The sequence below is a fragment of the Pempheris klunzingeri genome, chromosome 2 (assembly GCF_042242105.1).
Source record: "Pempheris klunzingeri isolate RE-2024b chromosome 2, fPemKlu1.hap1, whole genome shotgun sequence".
Taxonomy (NCBI): Eukaryota; Metazoa; Chordata; class Actinopteri; order Acropomatiformes; family Pempheridae; genus Pempheris; species Pempheris klunzingeri.
The window spans coordinates 11,945,280-11,970,694 of NC_092013.1; the positions used below are offsets into that span (position 1 = coordinate 11,945,280).

The 25,415-nt window shown below is 41.7% G+C and overlaps 4 protein-coding genes across 4 annotated transcripts; 3 read left to right on the plus strand and 1 right to left on the minus strand.

Moving 5' to 3' along the window:
* Positions 1-325: 325 nt before the first annotated feature.
* Positions 326-5,273, minus strand: LOC139217033 (SUZ RNA-binding domain-containing-like). Its single transcript, XM_070848302.1, has 4 exons — positions 4,683-5,273; positions 3,258-3,307; positions 2,890-3,159; positions 326-2,776 (listed from the first exon to the last, which is right to left on the minus strand). The coding sequence occupies exons 1-4, from the start codon at positions 4,731-4,733 to the stop codon at positions 2,665-2,667; spliced, it is 483 nt and encodes a 160-aa protein (XP_070704403.1). The 5' UTR covers positions 4,734-5,273; the 3' UTR covers positions 326-2,664.
* Positions 5,274-7,171: 1,898 nt separating this feature from the next.
* fbxo42 (F-box protein 42) lies at positions 7,172-13,829 on the plus strand. The gene is made up of 10 exons (XM_070850895.1): positions 7,172-7,323; positions 8,292-8,568; positions 8,753-8,869; positions 9,438-9,572; positions 10,321-10,474; positions 10,576-10,686; positions 11,222-11,318; positions 11,551-11,607; positions 11,895-12,011; positions 12,116-13,829. Exons 2-10 carry the CDS (start codon positions 8,298-8,300, stop codon positions 13,202-13,204), a joined length of 2,148 nt encoding a protein of 715 aa, XP_070706996.1. The 5' UTR covers positions 7,172-7,323; positions 8,292-8,297; the 3' UTR covers positions 13,205-13,829.
* A 1,630-nt stretch (positions 13,830-15,459) lies between these two features.
* slc25a34 (solute carrier family 25 member 34) lies at positions 15,460-22,031 on the plus strand. The gene is made up of 6 exons (XM_070849772.1): positions 15,460-15,549; positions 16,018-16,747; positions 18,972-19,037; positions 20,185-20,337; positions 20,453-20,587; positions 20,680-22,031. The coding sequence occupies exons 2-6, from the start codon at positions 16,247-16,249 to the stop codon at positions 20,857-20,859; spliced, it is 1,035 nt and encodes a 344-aa protein (XP_070705873.1). The 5' UTR covers positions 15,460-15,549; positions 16,018-16,246; the 3' UTR covers positions 20,860-22,031.
* Positions 22,032-22,851: 820 nt separating this feature from the next.
* LOC139217759 (transmembrane protein 82-like) lies at positions 22,852-24,915 on the plus strand. The gene is made up of 6 exons (XM_070849200.1): positions 22,852-22,933; positions 23,025-23,097; positions 23,194-23,350; positions 23,492-23,903; positions 24,375-24,559; positions 24,736-24,915. The coding sequence occupies exons 1-6, from the start codon at positions 22,855-22,857 to the stop codon at positions 24,805-24,807; spliced, it is 978 nt and encodes a 325-aa protein (XP_070705301.1). The 5' UTR covers positions 22,852-22,854; the 3' UTR covers positions 24,808-24,915.
* The last annotated feature ends 500 nt before the right edge of the window (positions 24,916-25,415 follow it).

Sequence of the window (25,415 nt, forward strand, 5' to 3'; positions counted from 1 at the left end):
AATACCTCATTATCTAGTTGGTCTAAGATATTGGAACAGGTTTAGATAACTCATCTGTATTCTGTGGCTTTAATAACAAACTCTAGGTGTGGTTTCAGAGCTGTAAGTCAAGCTGTTGTTGTTCTGTCATTTATCTATTCTGTATAACTGATAGTGGAGGCAATAAAATAAAATACATTTTAAATCAACATTTATTTAAAATTATTGATTTCTTTCAAACAAAGCCATGTAATAGGCAGGGTAATATAACGATACGACGACAGTGTACTTTGAATTCATCTTGTTGAACCAGGTTTCACTGCATGTAAAACAAACATACACAAAGTTCTATTTCTGAAGTGTGTTTATTAAAGGGTATTCAAATTTCATTAATGTTTTTCAAGTTTCAAAATAACAATGACATCAAGACGGGTGGCTGTGAATGACTGAAACAAAGCTTCATGGGTGGATCAGGAACACGATGCATATTCACTTTTAATTATTATTCTAAATCCATTTTATTTCAATAATTGAACCTAATCCCAGGGAACACTGTGTCACAGGCACGTATCCTTGATGGTGTATATCCAACTCCAGTTTACAGCCTTACATGTTGTCCTCCCTGAACAGCGTACACTATCTCATAAAACAAAAATAGTGAGATGTTAGAGCTGCTGTAGGCAACTTATACTGCTGTCAAACAAGTTCCGTTCCCAGACATTAGAGAACGAACACAAACGCAGCAGTTTTAGCCACATAGTTTGCTTTTGTTTAATTTACTGTGAATCAGTTTTGCCTTCTTGTGAACATTTCCAATCAGTGGTTTTACAGACACTAGAAAACATCTAGACAAATTATGGTCAAAGCAGTCATGAAACACTTCTGAAAGAAAAGCATTATTGCACTCTTACTGAGTATTTGCCTAAAGCTCTTGCGGAGTGCAGCGATAAACTGTGCCTCAATGATTTTATTCAGTGATATAATTACTTATCACAAGCACACAAAAAAGCGCAACATGTTCTACCCGCTGGGAATTATATGTGTGTAACCAGGAATCATTTATTATTTAAGGCATACAAGTGTGATAGGTCCAATTCATTGTGAACCTGCCTGTGATAATCAGTACTGGTAACTCATCAGTATCTGATGAGATTATTGATTTCATGGTTTGCAAACTTTAATCATCAATCTGTGGCAAACGATAGCGTAAAAACAGACCAGGAAAAACATTCATCAAAACCAGGCCGGGGAATTTGGCTTCACTCTGGAGAACGCGGATTAAAACATCATTACATCATCATATTTGAATTCACAAATTTCCCTGACCCTTTTCCGGACTAAAGCAGCTGTCATGTGGCTGTTTCACCCTCCACGCTGGCATCAAATAATTATTTCTGAAGAATTTGCAAACCATCTTTTTATTAGAAGATTAGTCAATATACTGCAGCTGGTGCAAAACCCAATCAAAATCTTTTCTGGACAGATGCAGCACAGTTGGCTGTAAGCGAAGTTCCAACTTAGCTATTAGAAAACGGCAAGGCAACACACAGGAGGGACATTTCTGCATGATAACTTTAGATTTTCAATTCATGAATGGGTTTCCAATTTCAAAAAATTTAATGATGCTACTAGTAAAGTTTCCTACATCTGGCTACATCATTTAATCTCTGAGACGCTACTGACCTCCTGACTTTAACATGACAAAACAAAAAAACATGAAGCATGAAGAAACAATGTAAACCGTTTAAAACAAAAAAAATAATAATAATAATTGAAGCAAACCACAGCACAGGTAATTAGGCAATATGTAAAAAATAATTCAGGGAGAAAATTCAATATTATTGCTTGAATAAGCTTCGATTTGAGACATTCTGTTCTTCCGATCTATAATCTTTGGCCACAGGCTGTGTGCCCACCGGTGCCACCAGTGCCAAACAGAGGCCTGCGGACTGTGGAAAGTGCTGGTCTGAGCCTCTGCCATTGCTATGCAACTACAGCACTAAAACACACTTTTGAGCACAGTGCACTTTTACTCCAAATGTTGGATCAGTTTGACTTTCTGTCACCTTGCACTAAAGCTGCTGAACACACAGTAAACTCTCAGCACTGCCAAACACTTAATTTCCACTGGACCCAACAAACTGAGGCCAGCTTCCCGGTGGACACCCAGCCATGATCCACAGCTCAGTCAGTGGAAAGGCCTGCTCGCTTGTTCGTTCGTTTCTACATCTCCGGGGAATTCCCACAGACTCACGAACTCTCCTCATTCTCCCTGAAGAGACAGACACCTGATGCCCTGGCGTGCGGCCGGCCAATCGTACTTAAAATCATAGGGCACCTCATGGTACATCAAAGTATCACAGTGTGTGGGGATGTGAGGCCAAAGCCTGTTCACAGTGTGGAACAGAAGGGGATTCAGATCTTTGGCTGATCTCTGCCAGCCCCTTGCAATGTTCCCCAGAAGGAAAAGACAAGGTGAAAGGCAAAGACCACGCCAGTAAGCAGAGAAGAGAGAGGGTGGAGAAGTTCATTTCGGTCCGTGCTACGTCTTCGTATTTCTGATGTCTGTCAAATATCGGTGTCATCCCACCACTCTGCTCTTCATACCACACACATCCCCTTTAACTGCCACCCCTCGTGCCCTCTCAGGGAGACAGCTGACTCCTTGCAGCAGGTAGCACCTGTTTATCTGCAGAGTCGGAAGCCTGAGGTGCCATCTGGGCCAGTGGGCTGGCGGACCACGTGATTGTTTGGACGAACTGGTTCTGATGGTTGCTGCACGCTCATTCGAGCTGGCCTAATGATACAAGAAGAAACGAGAGTACATTAAATGACTGTTTTTCACTTTTTCATCTCAATTCTAAATACTGTGTGAATCCATTATTGTTCTTCTGTGTTGTCATATCTTACCTGTCCTGGCATGGATTGTCCTGAGGAGTATCATCTGAAGAAGCACTACCTAAAATCCTTCGTCTGGCTTCTGCATACTCTGCCTCCCGCTGGGCCAAAGACTTCATCTGCTGAGAGGGACGAGTCAAGGATGCAGGGTTTCCTGCGGTGCCGTTATTTGAGGGACGTTTCAAAATTCGAATTTGTGGTGGCGGTGCAGCAGGCAGAGAGTCGTCCTGGATTACAATAGCAGTTCGAACAGGTGAGCCACCTGAACCCAAGCTGGATTTCCTGTGTGGGTAAAAACATGAGAGGAATAAAGTTACTGGAGAAAAAAAAGTCGTCTTACCTTGTGTTAAACATCTTTGATACATTTTGTATTTGCTTACTTTGCCTCCTGATTTATTTTCAGTTTAGCCTCAAGCCGTCTCTCGATTTCCTGGGAAGAGAGAAATACTTGTTAGATTTGCATTAATTGACCTGTATAGCAAACACGCTCACGAGATCCAGATTTATTAAGTGCGGACTGGTTTCTAGAATCTATGAAAACATGTTTTTGAAAGATATTATGACATCCCTTGTTATGGTGAGGCGTATCTAATCTCTGGTCAGTAATCGGTGACCTACAGCCAACAATGTAGATACTCTGTTCTCTGTAAAACCACACAGAGGACCTCACAAGATCGAATGACATTTGTTAGGAAATTGATTTGTTTTTCATAGCAACTGTGTATTTATTTTGGCTGTGTTTGCTAGTTTGACAGTGTAGTATTGATTCTACAAGAAACTGTATCCAACACTTATTATGGAAAACACAGTCGTGTGATGAGAAATCTTCTTAAATACACCACATACTGTATAACTAGTATGCACAGAGTAGATTAGATAATTAGATAGTTGCGTTTTTGTATTTCCTATGTTAACCTGACGGAGGGCGGGTGTTACAGCACTTAAAATGTGATCACTACATGTATTATGAAATACATTTTCAGATTTTTTCAGACAATTTGTAATTAAAGTAAAAAGTTCACAGGTTAATCCATGTACATATCTTAGCGTTAGATAATCTAAACACATTTCCAGCACTTGGATTCAGGTTGCTCATACGCTGGATGAGAGGATGAAGAGCATGCAACAACTCAAGCATAACATTAAATTAACATCCATGATAACATTGTGCACAGTCAGATGCTTTTGCAGCCACTTAAAATGTTTGTAATTGTAAAGGATATAATATTTAATTTCAGGAGATAAATGACAAAAACAACCAGGTCATTTTACATAGTTTGCAACAATCAAATCAGAGTGGTTCAGCCTGCCAACACACACTAGACTAAACTGAACTATGCTGGATCTATTTGATTATACCCAGCACACTATATTTAAAAAAACGCTGAACATACAACAGTGTTATAATATTGTAATGATTCACCTCAGTGCAGCCTGTCATTTCCGCAATGGGCGGGTCTAAACAATGAGAGCATTATAGGGGAAAAAGTCCACTTTGTAATAATTAGTTTTCTTTGTCCCACTGGTTTTACACACACCTTAAGATAATTCTGCTTAGCTAATAAAATGACATGAAGCCAGACTCAGACCCAGGTCGTTGTGGGACAGCGAGGCCTGCAAGACTCAGCCAGGCTGCTTTCTTTGATGAGAAAACAAGCCGAGATAAACAACACGTTAATGTTTTCCAGCACCAAGACCCATTTAGCGTGGCGCGGATCCTCGCTGTGAGCCTGACTGGCTGCCAGACTGAAATCAGGCCACAACCTTGTTTAGCAGAATATTTGAACAACGTTGATGTTGCTCACCCCGCTGTCCGCCGCCTCCTCCCAGCTCTCTGCAACCTCCTCATCCTCCATGTTTAACAGAACTGCTGGCTGGTTACCTCTTCGGCTCCACTTGCTAACTATTTCCCCATCCACGCAGTGCACAGGGCATTGACGGTGGGCAGCTCAAACCTTTTGAGATCAGATGAAAGCGGAATGAGCGAATTAGCAAACCTTCCCTTGGCCGCGTGTTAGCCTGCTAGCTTACAGCTCACCCCCCCTGGCTGCTGCCTGCTACTTTAAGTTAGGCGTCACGTCCACTTCGGTAAATCAGCCGGCCGCTGGTGTCGTCCACACGTCGCTCACAAGGAAATAAAACACGACTGCACACACTAGTTGCGGACAGTTGAGTTGTTAGCTCGGATTTGACGCTTTAGCTAAACCTCCCATGTTTGGCCGTTAGAACAGGAAGGGAAATGACGTTACATCTACGTTAGCGTCAATTTGCTAACTCCCGAGATAACAAACATTTACCAGCCAGATTAAATAGTTTTGCTTTAAATATGGACGCTGGTAACTCTTATTCACGTGTTTAAAGCGTTATGGCTGCCCCTAAGTAGTAACAGACACACCCACTCCTCCCTCGTTGTCTTTTTCGGTGGACGGGGCACTGACGGTTAGCACAGGCTGATGTGATTAACATGTTGTTGAAGGCAACTGCTGCGTTCATGGCACTGGCAGAAACACGGCGTCGTACAAGGGTTCACGTTGGTCACAGAGTTAAAAGTACTAATAAAATAAAAGACCAGTAAATCATAATAAAACAACACCGAAACATGATAATAAATAATAATAATAAAATGTGGCTGCGAAATGTTACAAATTGGCTTCAGTTTTAGCCTGATTTGTCTGTATTATTTCTGAATAACTGCTGAGGGCGATTGAGTACTAAAATAGGACATGATCATAGTTTATTTGTAATATCCTCTATCTTGTTTGGAGAGATTGTCCAAACATTAAACTTTAGAGTTGTTGCTAATTACCTGTAGGGTGGAGTAAGGTAGTGCCTCCATCTTTGTAGTTCTGCAGATGTAAAGAGTTCATGCATCCAAAATCACATTTTCTGATGTTTTTTGATTATGTGTGGATCAGAATATTAATACAATGTACAGCAGAGAAAATGGCTTCTTCCTCAGATAAGATTAGTGATTGTTTGGGTTTGTGGCTTTTTAAGATTTCTAATTATAAACAGAACTGTGCATATTTTAAATCAGGCACTTCACCGGCATGCAAGTGAGCATGGTTGTTGATAATTGATTATTGTGAATTGTTATCAAGTAAAAATGACCCTAACCTAAAAAAAAACTGCAGATCTAAAACTTTTCCTGCTTGAGTCAGAAATGTTAAAACCACAGCTGTTAACTTTTTTCTTTTCTTTATGCACAGATAGTGTTGATGTCTCATCGTGTGTAAGTCTAAATTGCTGCTTCTCTTCATCAGGTTGGACTGAAACTGCAGGTCAGAAGATGAACTTATCTCAGCCTGGTTTTGGACATTTCATATTAATGACATGGTGTCCTATACATTTTATATTTGTCCATATAAGAAAGCATTGTTCCTGGTAGTATATTTAATGGTAAACAATGGACTTTGATAGGTTATTTATTTATTATAGTTCAGTCCTATAACCAACTTTTTTAAAATCAAAGTCTGATGAAGTAACAAGTGGAAGAATCACGTAATACCCAAGAGCTTGGACATTTCCTTTCTTTCTTTCTTTGATACACATGCCATCTCTGGGAATATTGTAATCCTACTGACAACAAGGGTCAAGACAAAAATCTCTTACAGTATTGTCACACTTTTAATGGTCAGAGCATGGTACACAAGACAAAGGTTGTTTTGTAACATGTAAGCTGATGCGAAGCTGCTCTCTGCCTTCGTGCCTTTGACTCAGTCCTCCCTGGAGGTTTTCACATTTTTGGAACATTTCATCAGCTGTGGTCCTCATGACAATTCATAATTTGAAAGCCTCCCGTTGTCAAGACAAAGGGGTCATAAACCAAGAAGTCAAGAACTTCGGGTAACATCTCTCTGAGAAGTCTCTCAGCAAGTCTCTCACCTGAAGTCTTAACACCTGACCACTTGTTATACTTTCTCAACGTAGTGAGCACTGTTAAGATTGCATTGTAAAAGATGCAGCATTAATTTTTTTTAAAAAAATTGAAATTAACATACCTGTGCAATGATGGTATTCAAACATGATTATGTGTGGTGTGTGATTTCCTCTGGACATGTGTTTGTGAACTCCTAATAAAAACCTGCATTTACACTCTCAGCAGTAATATGACTCCATAATTTACTGCAATAAAAAAGACGTAAACAGCTCACTTTTCCATTTTCCTCATGTTGTGTAGTTTTATCAGTGATGTTATTTGCTGCTGTGGTGGGCATCTCTCAGGGCAGACAGAGGGGGGCGCAGTGTTTGGTCCAGAGGATCCACCCCGGTGCCTCAGACGGTCAGCGGCCGCTACAGCGTCGCTGTGCTGCGGAGGACGCTGCTCACAGAGCGGAAGATGGCGACTGTTTGGAGGCTGCAGAGGAACCTCCGGAGCTGATACCGGGGGGAAGGAGAGGAAATACACACACCCAGAGCCCACTAAAGACCACGTCTAAAACAACGGTATTAACAATGCTGCAACAGCTAAGGAGTGAGATTGACATTTCCAACAAAGTGTGTGACATTACAGGAGCTACCGCTGGTTAATTAGTGCACACAGCTAACGTTAGCAAAGATTATCACCAGTAGACTGAAGATGGCAGCTAGCTTGCTAGCCAGCAAGGTGTAACGTTAGCTGAAGCTGCTGAGATGATGTCGTGTCGGTTAGATATTTAATAAGTAGAGGATTTCTATTTCTACCATGCAGTGGTGTTCAGAGGAAAACGCCTAACGCGTCTCTACAAACCGCTAACGCTAAGGAATCATTGGTGCTAGCTAACGATAGCTTGGATGCTCATGAGCAGTTAGCTACCCAGCGTTAGCATATATTCTCCAAGGATCAGACGCTAAATTCAGCAACATGCAGCTGCTACACGCCGGTTTGTTAGTGAAATAGTGATTTGCAACACACAAGATTCCCCGTTTAGCCGTATGACACATCACAATTTCCAAGCATAGTCCTATGTAGTCATACGCAGGGTGGTGATTAGCATTAGCAATATAGCATTTCAGTTATTATGTGATGCTAACGGCAGCTAGTTAGATGTGGCTAACGATATAAGAGGGACGTGCTGTGTGGAGGGGCCAGCTGCTCAGCCTAAAGAAAGGGCACCACCCGGTTTAGACAATGGGTGTGACAGCTGATATTGTTGAGCTCTAAATGCCACAAAAATGTTGTGGTGGTTACAGCTTTGCAGTGTCATTGGATTTCTTGGGTACTACCAGATCTCTTCCAGTTTTGCTTAAGGCCTCATCCCCATTAGATTTTAGTTGCTGAAAGCCATTATCAACATGTAGGTGTTAAGTGTGAAATTGAATAAATGGCTAATTGTAACTACTGCGTAGGTAATTGTAGCTGATGGTAAACATGCACCTGAACATCATGTTCATTAGTGCAGACAAAAGTAGCATGTTTCCCCTTGTCTCTGCAGACAATAATGTCCCGCTCCCCTTACAATGAGGATGGATGCTTTGTTGCCATGGATACAGAGGACGATGGTGCAGACTCTGCTGGGATAACAGAGGAAGAAGAAGCAAAAATGGGGTCCTGCCGACAAGAAGGGAACATGGACAGTGGTGCCAAAGGAGGGAGAACAATGGTGGAGTTGCCAGAGGAAGTTCTCGAATATATTCTGTCCTTTCTCTCACCTTACCAGGAGCACAAGACTGCTGCACTTGTCTGCAAGCAGTGGTATCGCCTAATTAAAGGTATGCCCCTCATTCATGGTTTTATATCAAACTAAATCACAAGGTGGACTAGTTTAAGTGGGCATTACAATGAGTAAAGCAGTGAAATGTAGTTTGAAACACCTGAGAGGAAAAGTTTAAAAAGTAACACTCATTTAGATGTACTCATTGTCCCTGTTGTTTACTAATGTTTTTTCTAAACTAGGTGTTGCTTATCAGTGCTACCACGGTTTCTTGAGAGCTGTCCAGGAGGGAAATATCCAGTGGGAAAGTCGAACATACCCATATCCAGGAACCCCTATCACTCAGCGCTTTTCACACAGTCAGTATCTGCTGCTTTATGCCAAAATGCCTTTAACTTCAGTTTTACAGTGTTATTGCTTTTTTTCCAGAAGCTCTAACATCTCAAAATGTTTCAGTGTTGTTTTAGCTGTGAATCAGTTTATGTGTCCAGCCGATAAAATGCCCTTTTCCTGTGCAAGATTAGTGATTCATGAAAAGAACATCAGAGACTTAATCCATTTTGTCATCTGATGGACTTTAACAACACTTAAAATAGATGTAGTGTAATGGAGGCATCACACATTGCTTTTTCAGTTTCAAGCTGACAGAAACCTTTTTTTTCACCGCCTTTACATTTTGAGCAGAAATATTCCTTGGCAAGCTTTAAAAACACAGCAATTTGTGATAAAAGTTAAATTCTGCATATTATCCAGTGTCAAATACTTAAGCTGGACCCCACATTTTGAAGTTAATCATTATGATGATGTCAAATAAATCAACATTTAGTCATTTTTGACACACAAACAAAAATATATATTTATCACTTAAAGCTTACTGTTGCATTTGCTATTAAGTTGTGATTGATCTGTCTTGTGTTTGGGTTGCAGGTGCATGCTATTATGACTCAAACCAGTCCATGTACGTGTTTGGGGGTTGCACTCAGAGTAGCTGCAATGCTGCCTTCAATGATCTATGGAGACTTGACCTTAACAGCAAGGAGTGGATCCGCCCTCTGGCCTCAGGTATGAGTACGTTACAAGCTGTAAACGCCAACAAGAAGCAGAAACTGGAGTTCTTTTTACGATATGTAGCTCTGGTAAAAAGTAACTTCACATGGGACTTATGTAACTGTGGGCGAACCACATTAGTGAATATAGTAGTCAGATGCTCAGCAGCAGCAGCAGCAGCTGAGTACACAGTATTTGAGGTGGTAATACAACAATAAAGAAGCACTGATGAAATGAAACTGTAGTAAAATTGTTTGACTAATGCACATTTTACTGCTGTATACTTTAGAGCTTATTGTTTTTTTTATGAAATTACATGCTAAGGATTAACAGGCAGCTCCATGTATGTTACCTGTGCAAGCAGCTTTTACTGTGAGAGATTTAGTCTGCTGCATCACAAGATTAATGCTTGTGTGTTTTAAACTCTTTTTGTCACATGTATGTGAGGTGAGGTGGAAGAATAATCATCTATTCTTACCGTGTCGTCTGACAGATAGGCTGTATGACGAGTGAGTTCTCAGGGCAGGCAACATGGAGGGAAAGTTAAACATTGTTCATTTGGATATTTTACCCACATTGTACAGATACAAAGCTGTCTGAAAATCAGCAAAGTTTCCCTTTAAGACATATCAAGTAGGAGTCTGTTTCCTCCAGTAAAATATCTTTGGGTATATATGAATCGGCTTATTGATTTGTACATACATACAAAATCATGCTTATTTAGCTAAAATTTGAGTCCTGTCTTTGCTCTTTTCTGTTACAGGCTCTTATCCATCTCCTAAAGCTGGAGCGACCCTAGTGATGCACAAAGATCTGTTAGTCCTATTTGGGGGATGGACTCGCCCCAGTCCTTATCCACTGCACCAACCAGAAAGGTTTTTTGATGAAATCCACACCTACTCTCCTTCAAAGAACTGGTGAGAGAGACTTCCAGAGAGCTGAAACTTTGTGCAGTTTGACTTATCATCAGCATCTCCTTTTTCACCCTTTTTGTAATTATTTCCTTCTGTTTTTTCAGGTGGAACTGTATAGTAACGACACATGGCCCTCCACCTATGGCTGGCCACTCCTCGTCTGTAATTGGAAACACCATGGTGGTGTTTGGTGGATCACTAGGAGCACGTCAAATGTAAGAATTTCTTAATTGTATTTAATCAGAGATTATCCGAGACTGAGCTGCATAAATTCTGTATCTTTTTACTATTTAAAATTGCAGGAAAACTGATGGGACATGTGCTTGTGAAGGTGTTTCACCTCATTGTCTGTAGACTGTTAAAATGTAACTTATTTCTCAGGTGTCAGGTGATTGTGAGCATGTGATTTACTGAGGTAATGAAGTTACATAACCTACAGCCTGATATGCAATCACTGTGGTTATGCACATAAAAATAGAAAATAGGCTTGAAACCTAAAAAATGCGTGTAAAGCACAAATGACAGCGGAGCCCTTCCAGGATACATCTAATTTCACAAAACATTTCCCAGAAGCAAGTCCCCATTCTAGACTGTGTTTTATCGCACTCCACCACAGAAATGGATATCATGATATTTTAATGTAAATCCTCACACGTCAGCTTCAAGTCTTTCTTAACTGAAGTATATCAAAGAATACATATTTTGGCTGTCACGCCTCACCATGTTGTCTCATCTGACGGTTCTGATCAGGAGTAATGAAGTCTGGGTTCTGGATCTGGAACAGTGGTCCTGGTCCAAACCACCCATATCTGGTCCATCACCCCACCCGCGAGGAGGCCAGTCACAAGTAAGAAGGCCTCAACATTCATATACATTCAAATAACCCATTACATTTGTCAGTCTTAGATGTTTTTTTTATTATAAGGTCCTACTGAGGTCTGACAATCAGCTGTCATAACTAAAGTGTTGCCAGCTTTCCCCCCTTCCATGCATGTGTTGAAAATGTGATGTTGTGGCAGAAACCTCCACTTTTTCATATGAAATAAAATTATACCTCATATTAAATGTTTTCCTTTTAGATTGTGATTGATGAGCAGACGTTGCTCATCTTGGGAGGCTGTGGTGGCCCTAATGCAGTAAGTTGCCATGTTCCTTTTCTTTACCCTAGCTTGCTCCTGAAACAGCTTCAGTGTGTGAAAGTGTGTGTGTGAAAGAATAGTCTCTGCCAACTAAGATTACTCCAGTATGAATGATGAGTTGATGATGGGATGAGTTGTCAGAATTACTAGAAAGGTGCTATACAAATACAGACCATTTTCAATTTATTCTAGTATCAGAACAACATATCTATCTATCTCCTAGCAGTCGTTTCATTTGACTATGACTGCAGTTTTGCCTTATCCTGTTGTCTTGTGTGTTAAAGCTCCTTAAAGATGCTTGGCTCCTTCACATGGATGCACCACCATGGAGGTGGCAGCAGCTGCAGGTGGAAAACGAGGACCACGGGGCCCCGGAGCTGTGGTGTCACCCAGCTTGTAGAGTAAGTGTCCCTGTCAGCTGTCAGTTCTATTCTGCATGTCTGTGTGATCGTCAGGTGGATTACTGATGTGTGTTTTTTTTCTCACCATGTTTATTTACTTAAAGGTGGGCCAGTGTGTGGTGGTTTTCTCACAGGCCCCATCTGGCCGTGCACCACTCAGCCCAAGTCTTAACTCTCGGCCCTCCCCCATAAGTGCCACACCTGCCCCACTGGGCCCCGAACCGCCTTCCCTTCGCTCTCAGTCTCCTGTCAGGAGTGGGGCCGCTGGAGTTGTCCTGGGAGCTGTTGAGGAGGCTCCATGTGTGAACGGTCGATGGGGCACGCTGAGACCTCGGCCCTCAGCAAGAGGAAGTGCCAGAGACGGGAGCCCATCCTCATCCCAACAGCAGTCTCCTTCACAAGGCCCAGACAGCCCTCCTCTTCCTCCACTTCCTCCACTTCCTCCGTTATTAAATGGATCCTCCCCTTCACCCCGGACCAGCCCAGCCCAGGCTGCATCTCCTCCTTCTCGCCCTCACCCGCCTGCCTCCACAGACTATGGCTGGGACTCTCCCCCTTCTTCTGCTCACCACCCTGAGGTGCCCAGCACTAATGGCCTGCATACACCTCCTGCAGGCTCTCCACGCACTCCTCCAGGAGCAGTGTCCCCCGCTGCCTTACGACGAGGTCTGGAGGCAGTGAAAAACAAATCCTCATCATCTTTACCATCTTCATCGTCATCGTCGTCCCTTCAGACACAGGCGGCTTCTCCTGGAGGAGGAAGTGGAGGAGGAGGAGGAGGAGGAGGAGGAGGAGGAGCGGGTCCTCCTGGAACCCCTCCGTCATCATCCTCCAGCCCTCCACAGGCTGTTGGAGCTGATGGACATGCTATCCCGCCCATTGCACGGCGTCTTGGCCATCACCCACCTCAGAGCCTGAACGTAGGGAAACCTCTGTACCAGTCTCTCAACTGCAAGCCCATGCAGATGTACGTGTTGGATGTGTCCCGGGCAAAATCTGCCGGGGTGGTGTCCTGGAGAGTTTATGGGAACGGGACTCCCGCTGCGGTTACAGGGCCACCTGAGACCAGCCTTCACACAGTGGTACAGGGAAGGGGAGAGCTCATCATTTTCGGGGGCCTCATGGACAAAAAACAGAATGTGAAGTATTACCCTAAAACCAACGCCTTGTACTTTGTACGCGCTAAAAGGTAATGCAGCTCCAGGCGGGATTGGGTTGACAGACGCTCCACCCTGTGAACACACAAGGGAAATGACACACAAGGCCTTTTTCCTGTAGAGAGGATTATGGGAAAAGAACATAATCATTGTTAGATGTTCCACTTTAAATTCACTATTCTCCCTTCTGCCTACTGCAAGCGTTCAAAATAAAACACTTTAACTACACTTTGATAAAACCATTTGGTTGAATGAGAATCCTGACTGTGTGTATGTGTGTGTGTTTGTGACTGCAGTGATTAGAGAGAACAGGACTTTTTTGTTGTTCCCCAAAAGGTGATCAACTGAACAATAACATTTCTGTTTTTCTGTGTCACCCTCCTGTGAACTCTTTAAAGAGAGGAACTCTGGAAGAACGGAGGCTGTTTACAGAGATGGTTGATAACTACCTTGCTTTTTGTATCACTCTTAAGCCTGCAATGTTTACATCAAAAACAGTGTGTGTGTGAGGGTGTGTGCGTGCGTGTGTGTTACGTGAGCACGGTGGTGGTTAAAAGTTGTTGACTAATGTGTGTTGGGGGCCATTGTGGGGGAGAGATGTGGCACTGTACTATAAACATAGTTAAACAATAAAGGCCTCCATGTCTCCTCTGTTACAGTCTTAACATTCCTGCTGTGTGTGTGTGTGTGTGTTGTCCATCAAATGTCACTGCATTGACAAATAGATAATCATACTTGAAGAACTATGTTCAAGTTATTTACCTACCAGTTGTTTTTGGATAGAAAAATTCAAGTTGAGATAAAAAAAAGTTTGCTCATAGTTCGGTTGGTTTGATTCAGCCACCAAAATTTAAAACCTGAATATCTGGACTTTTGCTGCATTTATGTCATATCAGAGTTTTCCAAATTATAGTCACGTCATCTTCCAAACTGTGAAAAAACTTTTATTGAAAACTAATAAATCCAACTTGGGTCTAATAGAGAATTGCCTGAAAACCATCTAAACAGTGATGCCTCACATCAGCCGAGGACTGTTCAGTGTAAATAAACCCAAATTAAATGGATATGGTGTTATAGTGTTATATTGTCAGCATGCGGTTTTATAATGATCACATGACTGACAGGACAGAAGTCAATCATTTAATTTAACCTCAACCACAGTTGCCTGGATTTCCAAGTTAAACCAACTTCAGCAACTTCTGTTTTTAAGTTTAAAGTTTAAAAAGTTTTTTGAATACGTCTGAATATGTGAAAAACAAAAAAGTGTAATTTTGCATTTTGAAATTGCAAAACTAGAAATGAGCTGTTGCAACACCTGAATTTCCCCCATGGGGATCAATGAAGGATTATTATTATTATTAAAATTCAAAGGCAAATTCACACCTTGTGAATCCAGACAGATGATTTTCAAGGTTTTCTGTGCTATATATTCAGTGACATTTTCATTTTAACATTAAGGTCAGGAGTGTTTATATTCTAAGAGTTAAATTACGTATGACAGCCTTTCTTTGCTTCCATAAAAAGTCTCTTAAGAGCTCAGCAACATGGAAATGTCAACATCAACGTCTCAGTGACAGCTGAACAACTCCATGTGCTGAGGAAGATCATGTGAAACCACTGAAAGCTCCTGAGCAGCTACTTATTGATGCTGTGAGGTGAGATTGCTATTGTCTGTTGTTGCTGTTTACAACATCAAAGATATCCTCTCAATTGTTGCCTTTGATTTATTCATTTGCAAGAATTGTCACGTATGATGATGTCTGTAACTGTATAACAGCGCCCTCTAGTGGCTGTCCCTGCATACAGCACAAAGAGAAAAAAGTCACCTCAACTCCAAGTAGCATGATTTGTTCAAAATGTAATTTATAGCCAACAAGTTTCACAACAAATACTATTGTTTTGTTTTTTAAACAGATTTCACACATGATTTCCCCCAGTTTACTAAAGTCATTCTTACACTCAAAATGTCTCTTTTCTGTAAGATAAATGTCATCAAATTACACCTCACTCGTCAGACAGGGCACAGGTTTGTTTGTTTTGTTCCTGGGATTATCCATACTATCTTTGGCAGATTAACCTTGTTTCTACACCTATCCCTGTCAGCTCTGGATCCTCCTTCAGACACTCCACCCCCCTCTATGACCAACAATAACCTTTTACCCAGAGAGCTGCTATAGGGCAGCAGCAGGGGCAGTTTAAAGCAGAGCTCTGTGACTGGTGCAGATTGAGGGACTTGGTGATGTGGCAGACAGGACTGAAAGCCTACTGGCTCTGGCCTGAGGGCAGTGGGAGGAGACTTTGACAATGAATGTGCTGAGGACACATGTTTACAATGATGGGGGAGAGAGGAAGAATGGAGCTGCACAGGAGCTCCAAACACTGTGAGTTTTCTGAATGAAATCTTAAAACCTAAGAAATATTCTAAAAACTTTCCCAAAGGCACACAAGAGGATTTTTCTCTTCACCTCTGGTACTTTTGTACTTTGCTTGTTTGTGTTTTTGTTTGTTGGTTGTTCTTGTTTTTGTCAGGTCATGTCATGTCTTGTTTATGTCAGATGATGTTGTGAGGCTCTTTAAGATGCATCCTTTAATATTTCATTTAGCATTAATGACACTGTTCACTATGTGTGTTTGCAAGTGCAGTGTTGTTTAATTTTGTCATGCTACAAGTTTAATGGGTTAAATAGCAGGAACTATGTTTTTTTTAAGTCATGTGATAAGCTAAAACCTGATTGTTTCCATTCCAACATGACTCCTATCTGTCCTAATATGTAAGGACAGAGCCTTTGTAAACACACTTGAGCCTCACAATTCAAAAACTGTTTACTTAAACATAAATTCTCTTGCAGATGGTGACTCTTTTGAACACACTCACAGTCAAGGAAGCTAACGACAGTCACCACAGAAGAGAAAGACATGCAAAACAGATATTAAAAGTTATCACAAAAGCTGATAGCATTTGTTTCTGACTGGACTGTTCTGTACAGAGGACAACACACTCCTCCTGCTCCCTAACAAGCTCAGACAAGGGGGAAAGTCACGTCTAACAGGACAAACTGTGAAGTTCACCTCTCAGGGATGACCAGTGCGCGGGTGCTGAAAACTTCACCAGAGGAGTCTGTGTTTGGTGCTCAACCTTCCCACAGAATGTCATCCACTGTGTCCACTGTGCCTTGTGGCGTCTTCAGCACCTCGCCACCTCCTCCAGCTGTCTGGCCTCCTCTGGACTTCGCCCTGGGCGCTCTTGCCTGCTGTGCAGCCTGCGTGTTCACCAATCCCCTGGAGGTTGTAAAGACCCGTCTGCAGCTTCAGGGAGAGTTGCTTGCGCGGGGATCCTACCAGAGACACTACCGTGGAGTCATGCAGGCCCTCTGGGTGGTGGGCCGCACCGACGGGCTCCGGGGCCTGCAGAAGGGGCTCTCAGTCGGGCTGATCTACCAGGGTGTGATGAACGGTGTTAGGCTGGGCTCCTACTCCTACTGTGAAGCTCTGGGTATCACGTCCTTCCACGGGGGGAGTCTGCTGGCAGGGGCAGGGGCCGGGGCGCTGGGCGCTTTCATTGCCTCTCCTGCCTACCTGGTAAGTCTGGTAAACTTAAGTTTCTCCTTTGGTATTGTATCCTTCATCCCAGAACCCACACATTCTTCTTGTGAACCTATGAGGACTTACTCACCCCCAGGCTCCGACAGCAGATCATTATAGGCCAATTAGGTCAATATGTTAGAGAGTAAATCAATATTGTGGCCAGTTACTTTATGTATGTCCAAAAGATTACAGTTAAAATGGTTACATTCAGAAATTGATGTCACTGTTTGTGCATAGTATCCATTTAGAGTCACCTCTTATGCTCCTTTTTTCTTGTAAACTTTTGAAAAACATTTGTTTGTAATGTCACCCACTATTTCATTTTAGTGGTATCAGTTGTATCCATCTGTGTGTGAGCACAATAGGAAATTGAAGCCCTGTGTACCGTTGAGATTGGATCGTCCGATTAGGTTACACTCAACCCACACACACATACACATGTTAAAGAACACCGAATGAGTTAATTAATAGCCAAACCACTGACAGAAGCTAAAAGAAGACACAAGAGCTGATGCTGAAAGACGATATGGGTAAATGTCTTCTGTGTCATGCATGAGAAATCAGGTGTTTGCAGCCGGTCCATCTGCATCCTCGATGACAAACCCTGAATGGAGCCAGTTTGGCTGGTGAATTACTAATCTACAGCTACATAGTACATGTGTCAGCTTTGTAAACAGATCAATGACTGTAATGGTAGATTAACTTACACACTGCAAAGACGGAGCAACATTGTTTATAGTTCATTGAAATCAGTGACCATTGGACATACTTTATATGGTACAATAGGACAGTTTTACATTAAAAGACGGGTTCACACTCACTCACCCACCCATATATATATATATATATACATATTTAAATTGTTTTTAAGGGCTGTAATCGCCCCTCCTCTCCGTACTGACCCTAAAGAGATCCTTTCCTAACGTAATTTAAATGCTAGTGATAAGGGGTCCAGACTTTTTTTTTGAAATCATCTTTTTTTGAATCCCCAGACATAGTTTCCTTGCTGAGCTTTGGTATAACAATGAATGAATGTTGAATTTAAAAGAAATATGGACAATACCCACCTTTGTACTGAAATCACCATTAACAACATTAACAATAACTTCTTTGAGCCACTAAAGGGGGTTTAAAAACGAAACATATGGCAAGCAAGAGCAACTTCCTACAAATGAAAGGTATCCCTCTTCTAATAATGCTCAAAAAAACCATCGGCATTTGCTGTGAACAACAGTGTCTTATGTCCTCAAAGCACACTGGCTCAGTTTCAAAGGCGTCTCAAATGTCCTGAATCTATTTTTATCCAGTGTGCGGGCTTGTTGGCAAAGCAATGTTACATGTGTGTATACAGTAGAGACGGGTTAATGGCAGATGAAATCTAATTTCATGACATCTAATTTGAAAGAATAGAAAGAGATAAAACGACAAGCTGACTCAACCGTATCTTTTCCAGATGGATGGATAATACTTTTCATCATCCATCTGTCCACATCTGGGTCCCGCTCACCTTTGTTTGTCAACATCGATCAAGATTTTATGTGCATCTATAAAACCAGACGAGACTTAAAGCACTCATGATGTTGTTTATTTGTTTTCACACCATTCTCAAATGTCACTGTCTCTTGATTTATTGCACAATTTCTGAATGCCCTCTGCGTGCCCCATTGTTATACGACAGGGGAAGTTGTTGTTCTTCTGCTGCAGCTGTTAGTCAGTACATTTAAAACCATCTAACCTTTTGCAACATCATTGAAAGACAATATTGTTTGACCTGTTTGTCTACATCTAGGTCACTAAATATACCCTGCACGTTGCTCCAACCTACCCACTGCTGCCAAAAATATACAGTATCCTGTGGCTCCTTGCTGAGTGCTGTTGGCAGTGAGTGGAGGAAGGAGAGGTGAAGGTTATTCTATTGACATTCTGCATGAGATGGAGCAGAACAGAACAGCAAAACAGTTTGATAGTCAATGTTTGGTGCAATTGAATCAGTGAGGAACTTATCAGACAAGCCTCTGGCAAAGTATGTGTTGCATAACTTTTACCTGGTGAGCATTAGTCATCTCTAATTGTTGCATAACTCATCCTGGCATCTGACTCAGACATTATCCAACCAAGTGACAAGTCTGGTTTTGCCTGTACTTGGATTCGTTTTCGGCACAGTGTCTAGTACAGTCTGAGTGCCCATTAAACCTTGTGTGCTGCGTTTTCTTCATAGGTGAAGACCCACCTGCAGGCTCAAACTGTGGCAACCATAGCAGTGGGCCACCAGCATAACCATCTGGTAAGGCGGACATGAAACCAAATCAATATAAGACACATGAATGTATTATGAGTTGTTTTATCTGGGACTGTTTCATCCTATATATTCAGTTAGTATAATTAAATAAAATCAGTAATACCACAGTGTAAACATACTTAAATATAGAAGTAGAAGTCATTCATTCAAAAATCCAAAGTAAAAGTATTCATACTTTACCAGCAAAATGTACAAAGTTATGTACGAGTCATATTTCTATCTATATTGATGTGTTACTATTGTAATTGAAGTATAAGCAAACTGACTATTATCTTCTTTCTAGTTTAATCAGAATAATCCATCATATTTTATACAGTCAATCATCCATAGTCCACCCACACAGCTGTTTTCAGTTATGCTTCCTCTTTGTGTGTTTGTATAAACTGCGCTTGATTGATAGCTACCTCACACCTTTATTTGTTTTGTTGAACCTGTGAGGGCAGGACATTCCTGTCATCACTCTCATTAGAGTTTGGTGAGGTGGTGTAATTGACCGCACGGCTCCACCCAACTCACATGACTCGAGGTCTAATCAGCCAGATAAATACAGCCAAATGCCTGTGTGGGTTTTAAGTGTCTTTCATTTACAATGTACCAATGTAATTGTATCTGTCAGATAAACGTATTTAAGTAAAATGTACAAGAAATACCTGTGAAATGTAGTGAAGCAGAGGTATAACATGGAAATACAACTTTGGGGTATTCGTACCTGCATTGTACTGAGTTACGTTCCACCACTGACAGATAATGTATTTCTGTGTTTAAACTTTGTTCTGATGTCGAGTAACGTAAGAGCCAAAGCCAGGCCAACTAGTTGTAAGCAGTCGTCCGCATAGACAGTCAGACAGTGAGACAATTGCTGCGTTAGATAAATACAAAGACAAAAACGCTGCACCAATTATTAGACTCTGTGGTCTAATACAGGTTTTACACACAGCGTTAAAATTTTGTTATAAGGAGACTAGATTGTGCCAGTGTGACTCAAAGTTACATGTATGAAAAAGGGTGTTAATACATCAGAGAATTGTTCCTAAGAAGGACCAAACACATCACTGTAAACTACTGCCACATGACAGGAAATCCAATATCTGCTACTTCCATCATACCAGTGCATTTGTTTCTTCCACTGCAGGGAGTGTCGGATGCATTTGTTACCATCTATAGAAGGGAAGGTTTAATTGGCCTTTGGAGGGGTGTGAACGGGGCCGTGCCTCGAGTCATGGTGGGATCAGCTGCTCAGCTGGCAACCTTCTCCTCAGCCAAGGACTGGGTGTCACATTCTCAGGTAGATGTGATGAACAGCTGACACTTTTATAGCACATGTGCCCAAACAGTTTCTGTCACACCATCAGCCAAAAGTCAGACCTCCGGTCATAATCACTTTCTTTCTCTACTTGTAGTGGTTTGTGCCAAACAGCTGGCTCACGGCTCTGATAGCCGCAATGTTCAGTGGAGTTGCTGTGGCGATCACCATGACGCCATTTGACGTCATTAGTACACGGCTGTACAACCAGCCGGTGGATGAGTTTCATAGGGTGAGTTAAGGTGACCTCTTTTCATCAAATTTGTTCAAGTAAATGCACTCAAAGCCCTGGGGACTTATTGTTTTCCTTATCTGCCTTTTTAGGGGCGTCTGTATCATGGATTTTCAGATTGTATGCTAAAGGTGTGCCAAGCTGAGGGCCCGCTCGGGTTGTATAAAGGCATGGGCCCTGTCTTCTTGCGCCTGGCCCCACACACAGTACTCAGCATGCTGTTCTGGGATCTGATGAGGCAACAGACAGTGAAGGACAAGCAGGGCCCATGAAGGAGCTAAAACATCCTAAACGCCTCAGTTAGAGCTATTGAAGGGGTCCATCATTTAATTAAAAACTGAATTTAAAGTTCAACATTTTGGTAAATGAGCTTATTCACTTTCTTGCTGAGGGATTTATACCACTTTAATGTAATAATGTACAGCAAATATGAAGCTATAGCCAGCAGTTGGTTTGGTTCGCTTAGCATAAAGGACTATAAAACGGGGAAACAGCTTGACTGAGTGAATAAGCATTTACTATTTCCCAAAATGTTGAACTGTTCCTGTAAGTGAGACTCGCTCTGTCTGAAGCAGGGAAGATGTACTTGATAAAGATGTACAAATGTTGCACAGACTGTCAAACAGTTTCAGGAGTTTCTATCATACTTCTCAAATATATGAAGTTGCTGATTAACTGTCATGTTTTACCTTAATACCTCAAATTCTGAATTTACAAGCAATTTCTCTGGATGTCATACGACATGTTGACTTGCATGTGGGAGAAGTGAGACTTCACTGGAGTGACAATGATCTGAAGAACAAATCTGAGTATGAAAACATAAGCTCTGTTTTCCATGTTCATAGTCCAATGTGGCTGCTGTTATTTCTCATAGTTTAAAGAATAATTTCTTCATTTTTGAACCTGGGCCATATTTTTACATATTTGGGGTTTGAAACGACTTGTACACACTAGTTTTGGAATAGGTCTGGTAGATCGCCTTAGCTGGCAGTCAGGAACAGGCTGTATATGGTCAATAACAGCTGTAATGTAATCTTTTCCCCTTCAAAGTAAATCCACTAAAAATGCTTCTTTTTGTTACTGACAGGCTCAGGTTAGTGTTTGACAACATTATGGAAAGGACCCCTACTGAGATAGACCTGCAGGAACCGTGTTGTTAAACCAGAAACAGCCGTTATATCGCTCTCTTCAAAGCCACCAGACTCCATTAAGAAAAACAATGATTTTACCTCACAGAACACGGGAGTTGCTCGACTCCAGCAGCCTTGATTGGATTGGTTGTTTGTGTTACTGTGTGTTACATAAATACTGTGTTCGATCCAAAGTAACCAACACATCACAAGCAAACTGGCAGCGGTAGATCAGCATCTCCTGTGTTCTGCATGATAAAATTAGAGTTTTTGTCAGTTGAGTCTGGTGGCTTTGAACAGAGCGATACAACGACTGTTTCTTGTTAAACAAAAAGGATCTTAGAGGTCAGTGTAAACAATCTAAGCCTGTCAGTGGTAAAAATAAGCACTTTTAGTGGCAGTTGCCCAAAATTATTACATTTCAGCGGTTGTAGCCCGTTCATGGCTGCTTGCTAAGGCGATCTACTGGACCAGTTTAAGACCTTTTTGTACTTACAAGTCATTTTGAACTGAAACTGTAAAAACAGGCCTCAGGTTTAAAAATACCAGAGTTCCCCTTTACTGCATAATCCTAGTTGCCTTGTATGTTCTATGTAAAGAAATGTATCTCCTGACATATGAACACCAAGAATGCCATTTAATTTGGGTTTTTATTTACAGAAACTTAACCTACGGGTACTTCAAGCCTTTGAACAGCACATGATGATGATAATAATAATAATAAAGAATTTTTTTGTATGAAATGCTTTAAATACATTTGTTTTTGTCTCTTTTTGGACACGGGTGCTGCATCTTAGAAATACATGATATCTAAGATTCATTGTAAGCTATGTGTGATTGTGTTTTGACCAGATTAAATTTAGCTCATTGCTTTGATTGCTGTGCTTAATCATCATTCTGAGAGGATTTTTTGGCCTCTTTAATCAGGAAATGATTAAACTGACAAACACACTCAAATCATGCTTGACCTTTGTAACTTAAACATGGAGCGCACTCTGACCTGATCAGGAGAAAGAAATTCAGGCAACATGACAGTTTGGCTCACAGGAATTCACCATTAACTTACATGTTTCTGATCAGGTGCTTAGATTGCAGTAGCATAAGTGAGAGATCATAGCGCTTACAGCGAACATAAAAATGTTTCTCCCCTTCTCCTGGATCCTGGGAGCTGAATGGACGCCGTCTGGTTCAAACCCAATAGACAGTTTTTTTCGAGGTTAGTTGACTTCATGTTTCTCTTCTTTACAGCAGCAAAAAAGCTTTCAGTACTTCTGTGTAAGTTTTTGACTGTGGTGTTTGTGTTAAAGGTCTTGTGGGTGCATGTGGGATCTCAGTGCTGTGCAGCTTGATGAGAGTGAACCACTTCATTCAATCATGCAGGTAAGTTTACTGTGTAAAAAGAAAGAAAACACATAGATATGACCAGTATGTTCATTGTCTAATTTTCTCTCCACACAGTGATTCTGAAACTGAAAGCAAACAGAGGTCACCCTCACCTGGCAATCCTCCGAGCTGGAACTGGAGAGCAGCCCTCCAGTTCTGGTCTCTGACAGTCCTCTTGTCTCTGGTGGGTTCGAGGGTTTCCTCTCTGATAGTGCTGGAGTTTTCTCTCAGAGCTGTGTCCGCCTGGGCGGTGAGTTATACAAACACATGACAACAGCGGCTGATAATACATTGACTTAGCTTGTCTATACCTGGGTGTACTTTCAGTGTTTGCTCTTGTGTTCAATTGACCCGACCTCTTTTCATCCTCATCCCTGTATCTATCTGGCAGGATGGCAGAGGCCTAGACCTGCTCCTGCTCCAGAGCCAGTTCTCCCTGGGTTGCGGCCTCACGTGTACTCTGGTCTTCCTCCATCAGGGGGCTCCACGGAGCTCCTTCAGCTTGTTTCTGGCAGCTGCTCTCAGCTGGGGCCTGGCAAGCACCATCCACAATCTGTGGAGCCATGTGGCCAGACTCTACCCACTACATAGCACAGAGCGTTACTGTGGGAAGTGCATCACCCTCCTGACCTCCGGACACACCATACTGGCATCACTGCAAAGAGCGGTTGTCTTGGCCTTTGCTCTGGCAACTGTGGCTTCCACCACTACGGTTTATGACCACTTCCTGTCTCAGAAGGATGCTCTGAAGTTTTGGACTCCATTGACACTCTGCTACACTATGTTGGTGGTCTATATTCAAGGTGATTGTTTAGTTAGATTATGTGGAGAATGAAAATGGTTCTTAAGGAGAAAAGCCTTTAGATTAGATTAGAAATTAGTTTGGTTGCAAACTAGAGGACAAATAAGAATAACAAAGAGAACAAATCAGTTCATACAGCCACACTAGTGGTAAAACACAAACTAGCAAATATGCCAAGAGGACATCAGTGTAGCTTAGCAGCACCTCTAGCCACTAAATTAAAATAACGTTTATGTTGATAAATGAAAAGGCAGGCCACAAGTGATGCACCTGAAAATGGGACCAATAAAACAGGCAATAGATCATATGAGACTTTAAAAATAACAATTTCCAAAACAATTCTGAAACAAAACCTTATGTCAAAAACATTCCTATCTCAGAGAACAAGCAGGTATCAAATCATTCAAATCATTTTGGGCACAAAACACCTTTTAGCATTGTAGTGTAACTTTTTCTTTTTCGTTTTGCACAGAGGATCAGCATCGGCACAGTGGTACAGAGGCCCTGTTGCACACTGTAGTGCTGCGACTGGGAGCCTTGCTGGTGCTCATGCTGACCGTGGGTTACTGGTCTGATGTCTTCCACGTCCTCATCACTTTCCTGGGTGAAGCAGCCTGCCTGCTGCCCTCTCAGGACCTGCTGCAAGCTGTCTTAAAGGTCTGTGTGAATCACATCCTCCACACACTGCGATTTTACCGACATATTATGTGGATCCTGTCTCTGGATTTTAACTGTCATTTCTACAACATGACCATTTCTGTGTTGCTCATACTGTATCGCTGTTACATTGAAAATGATGAAAGTAATGTTTAATTGTCACGCTTCATTTTTAGGAAGAAGAGGACGCAAGTTTGAGCAAATCCAGACATAAACTCACAAGAAGAACATCATCAGATGACAGCTGATGACGCATCCCAAACCTACCTCAAATACCAGTGACTACCTCCAGTGTCGAGATGTGTTTATTCTCAACAATAATGATAATAATAATAAAGTTATAATAAAGGATTGTTGTTATTGAGTTATCGAGTCATATTTTAAACTGAAGCAAAGCATAAGGAGGTTGTAATTTTGCACCATGTATCAGCTGTTGTTTTCTGTCCAGTATTAACTGCAGGATGAGGAGCTTCACTAAATTAGATTATTGTGGGCAAATTACCTCACTATAATGTTGCACTGCTTCAATGCTTCATGTAATGGGAGACATGCATGGAAAGTGAATGTCAAGATGCGTAATAACACAGCATAATTGTACCAAGCCCAAGGAACTGAATAAAGTCATTGAGAGACGAGGAGAAAGCTGATGAAAAGTTAACAGTGTAAACAGATTAGAATCGCTGTTGCTCTGAGAAGCTTTTCGATCCACTTTTCATACGTTAATTCTACCTCAGCTTCAATAGTTCAGATATTCAGTCTAGTTCTGAAGAAACACTTGCTTTACGTTGCTTTTACATTGATGAAGAGGAGAAGAACCAGTCACAGGCCTGCTGACAGCGACTGATTAAAGGGGTAG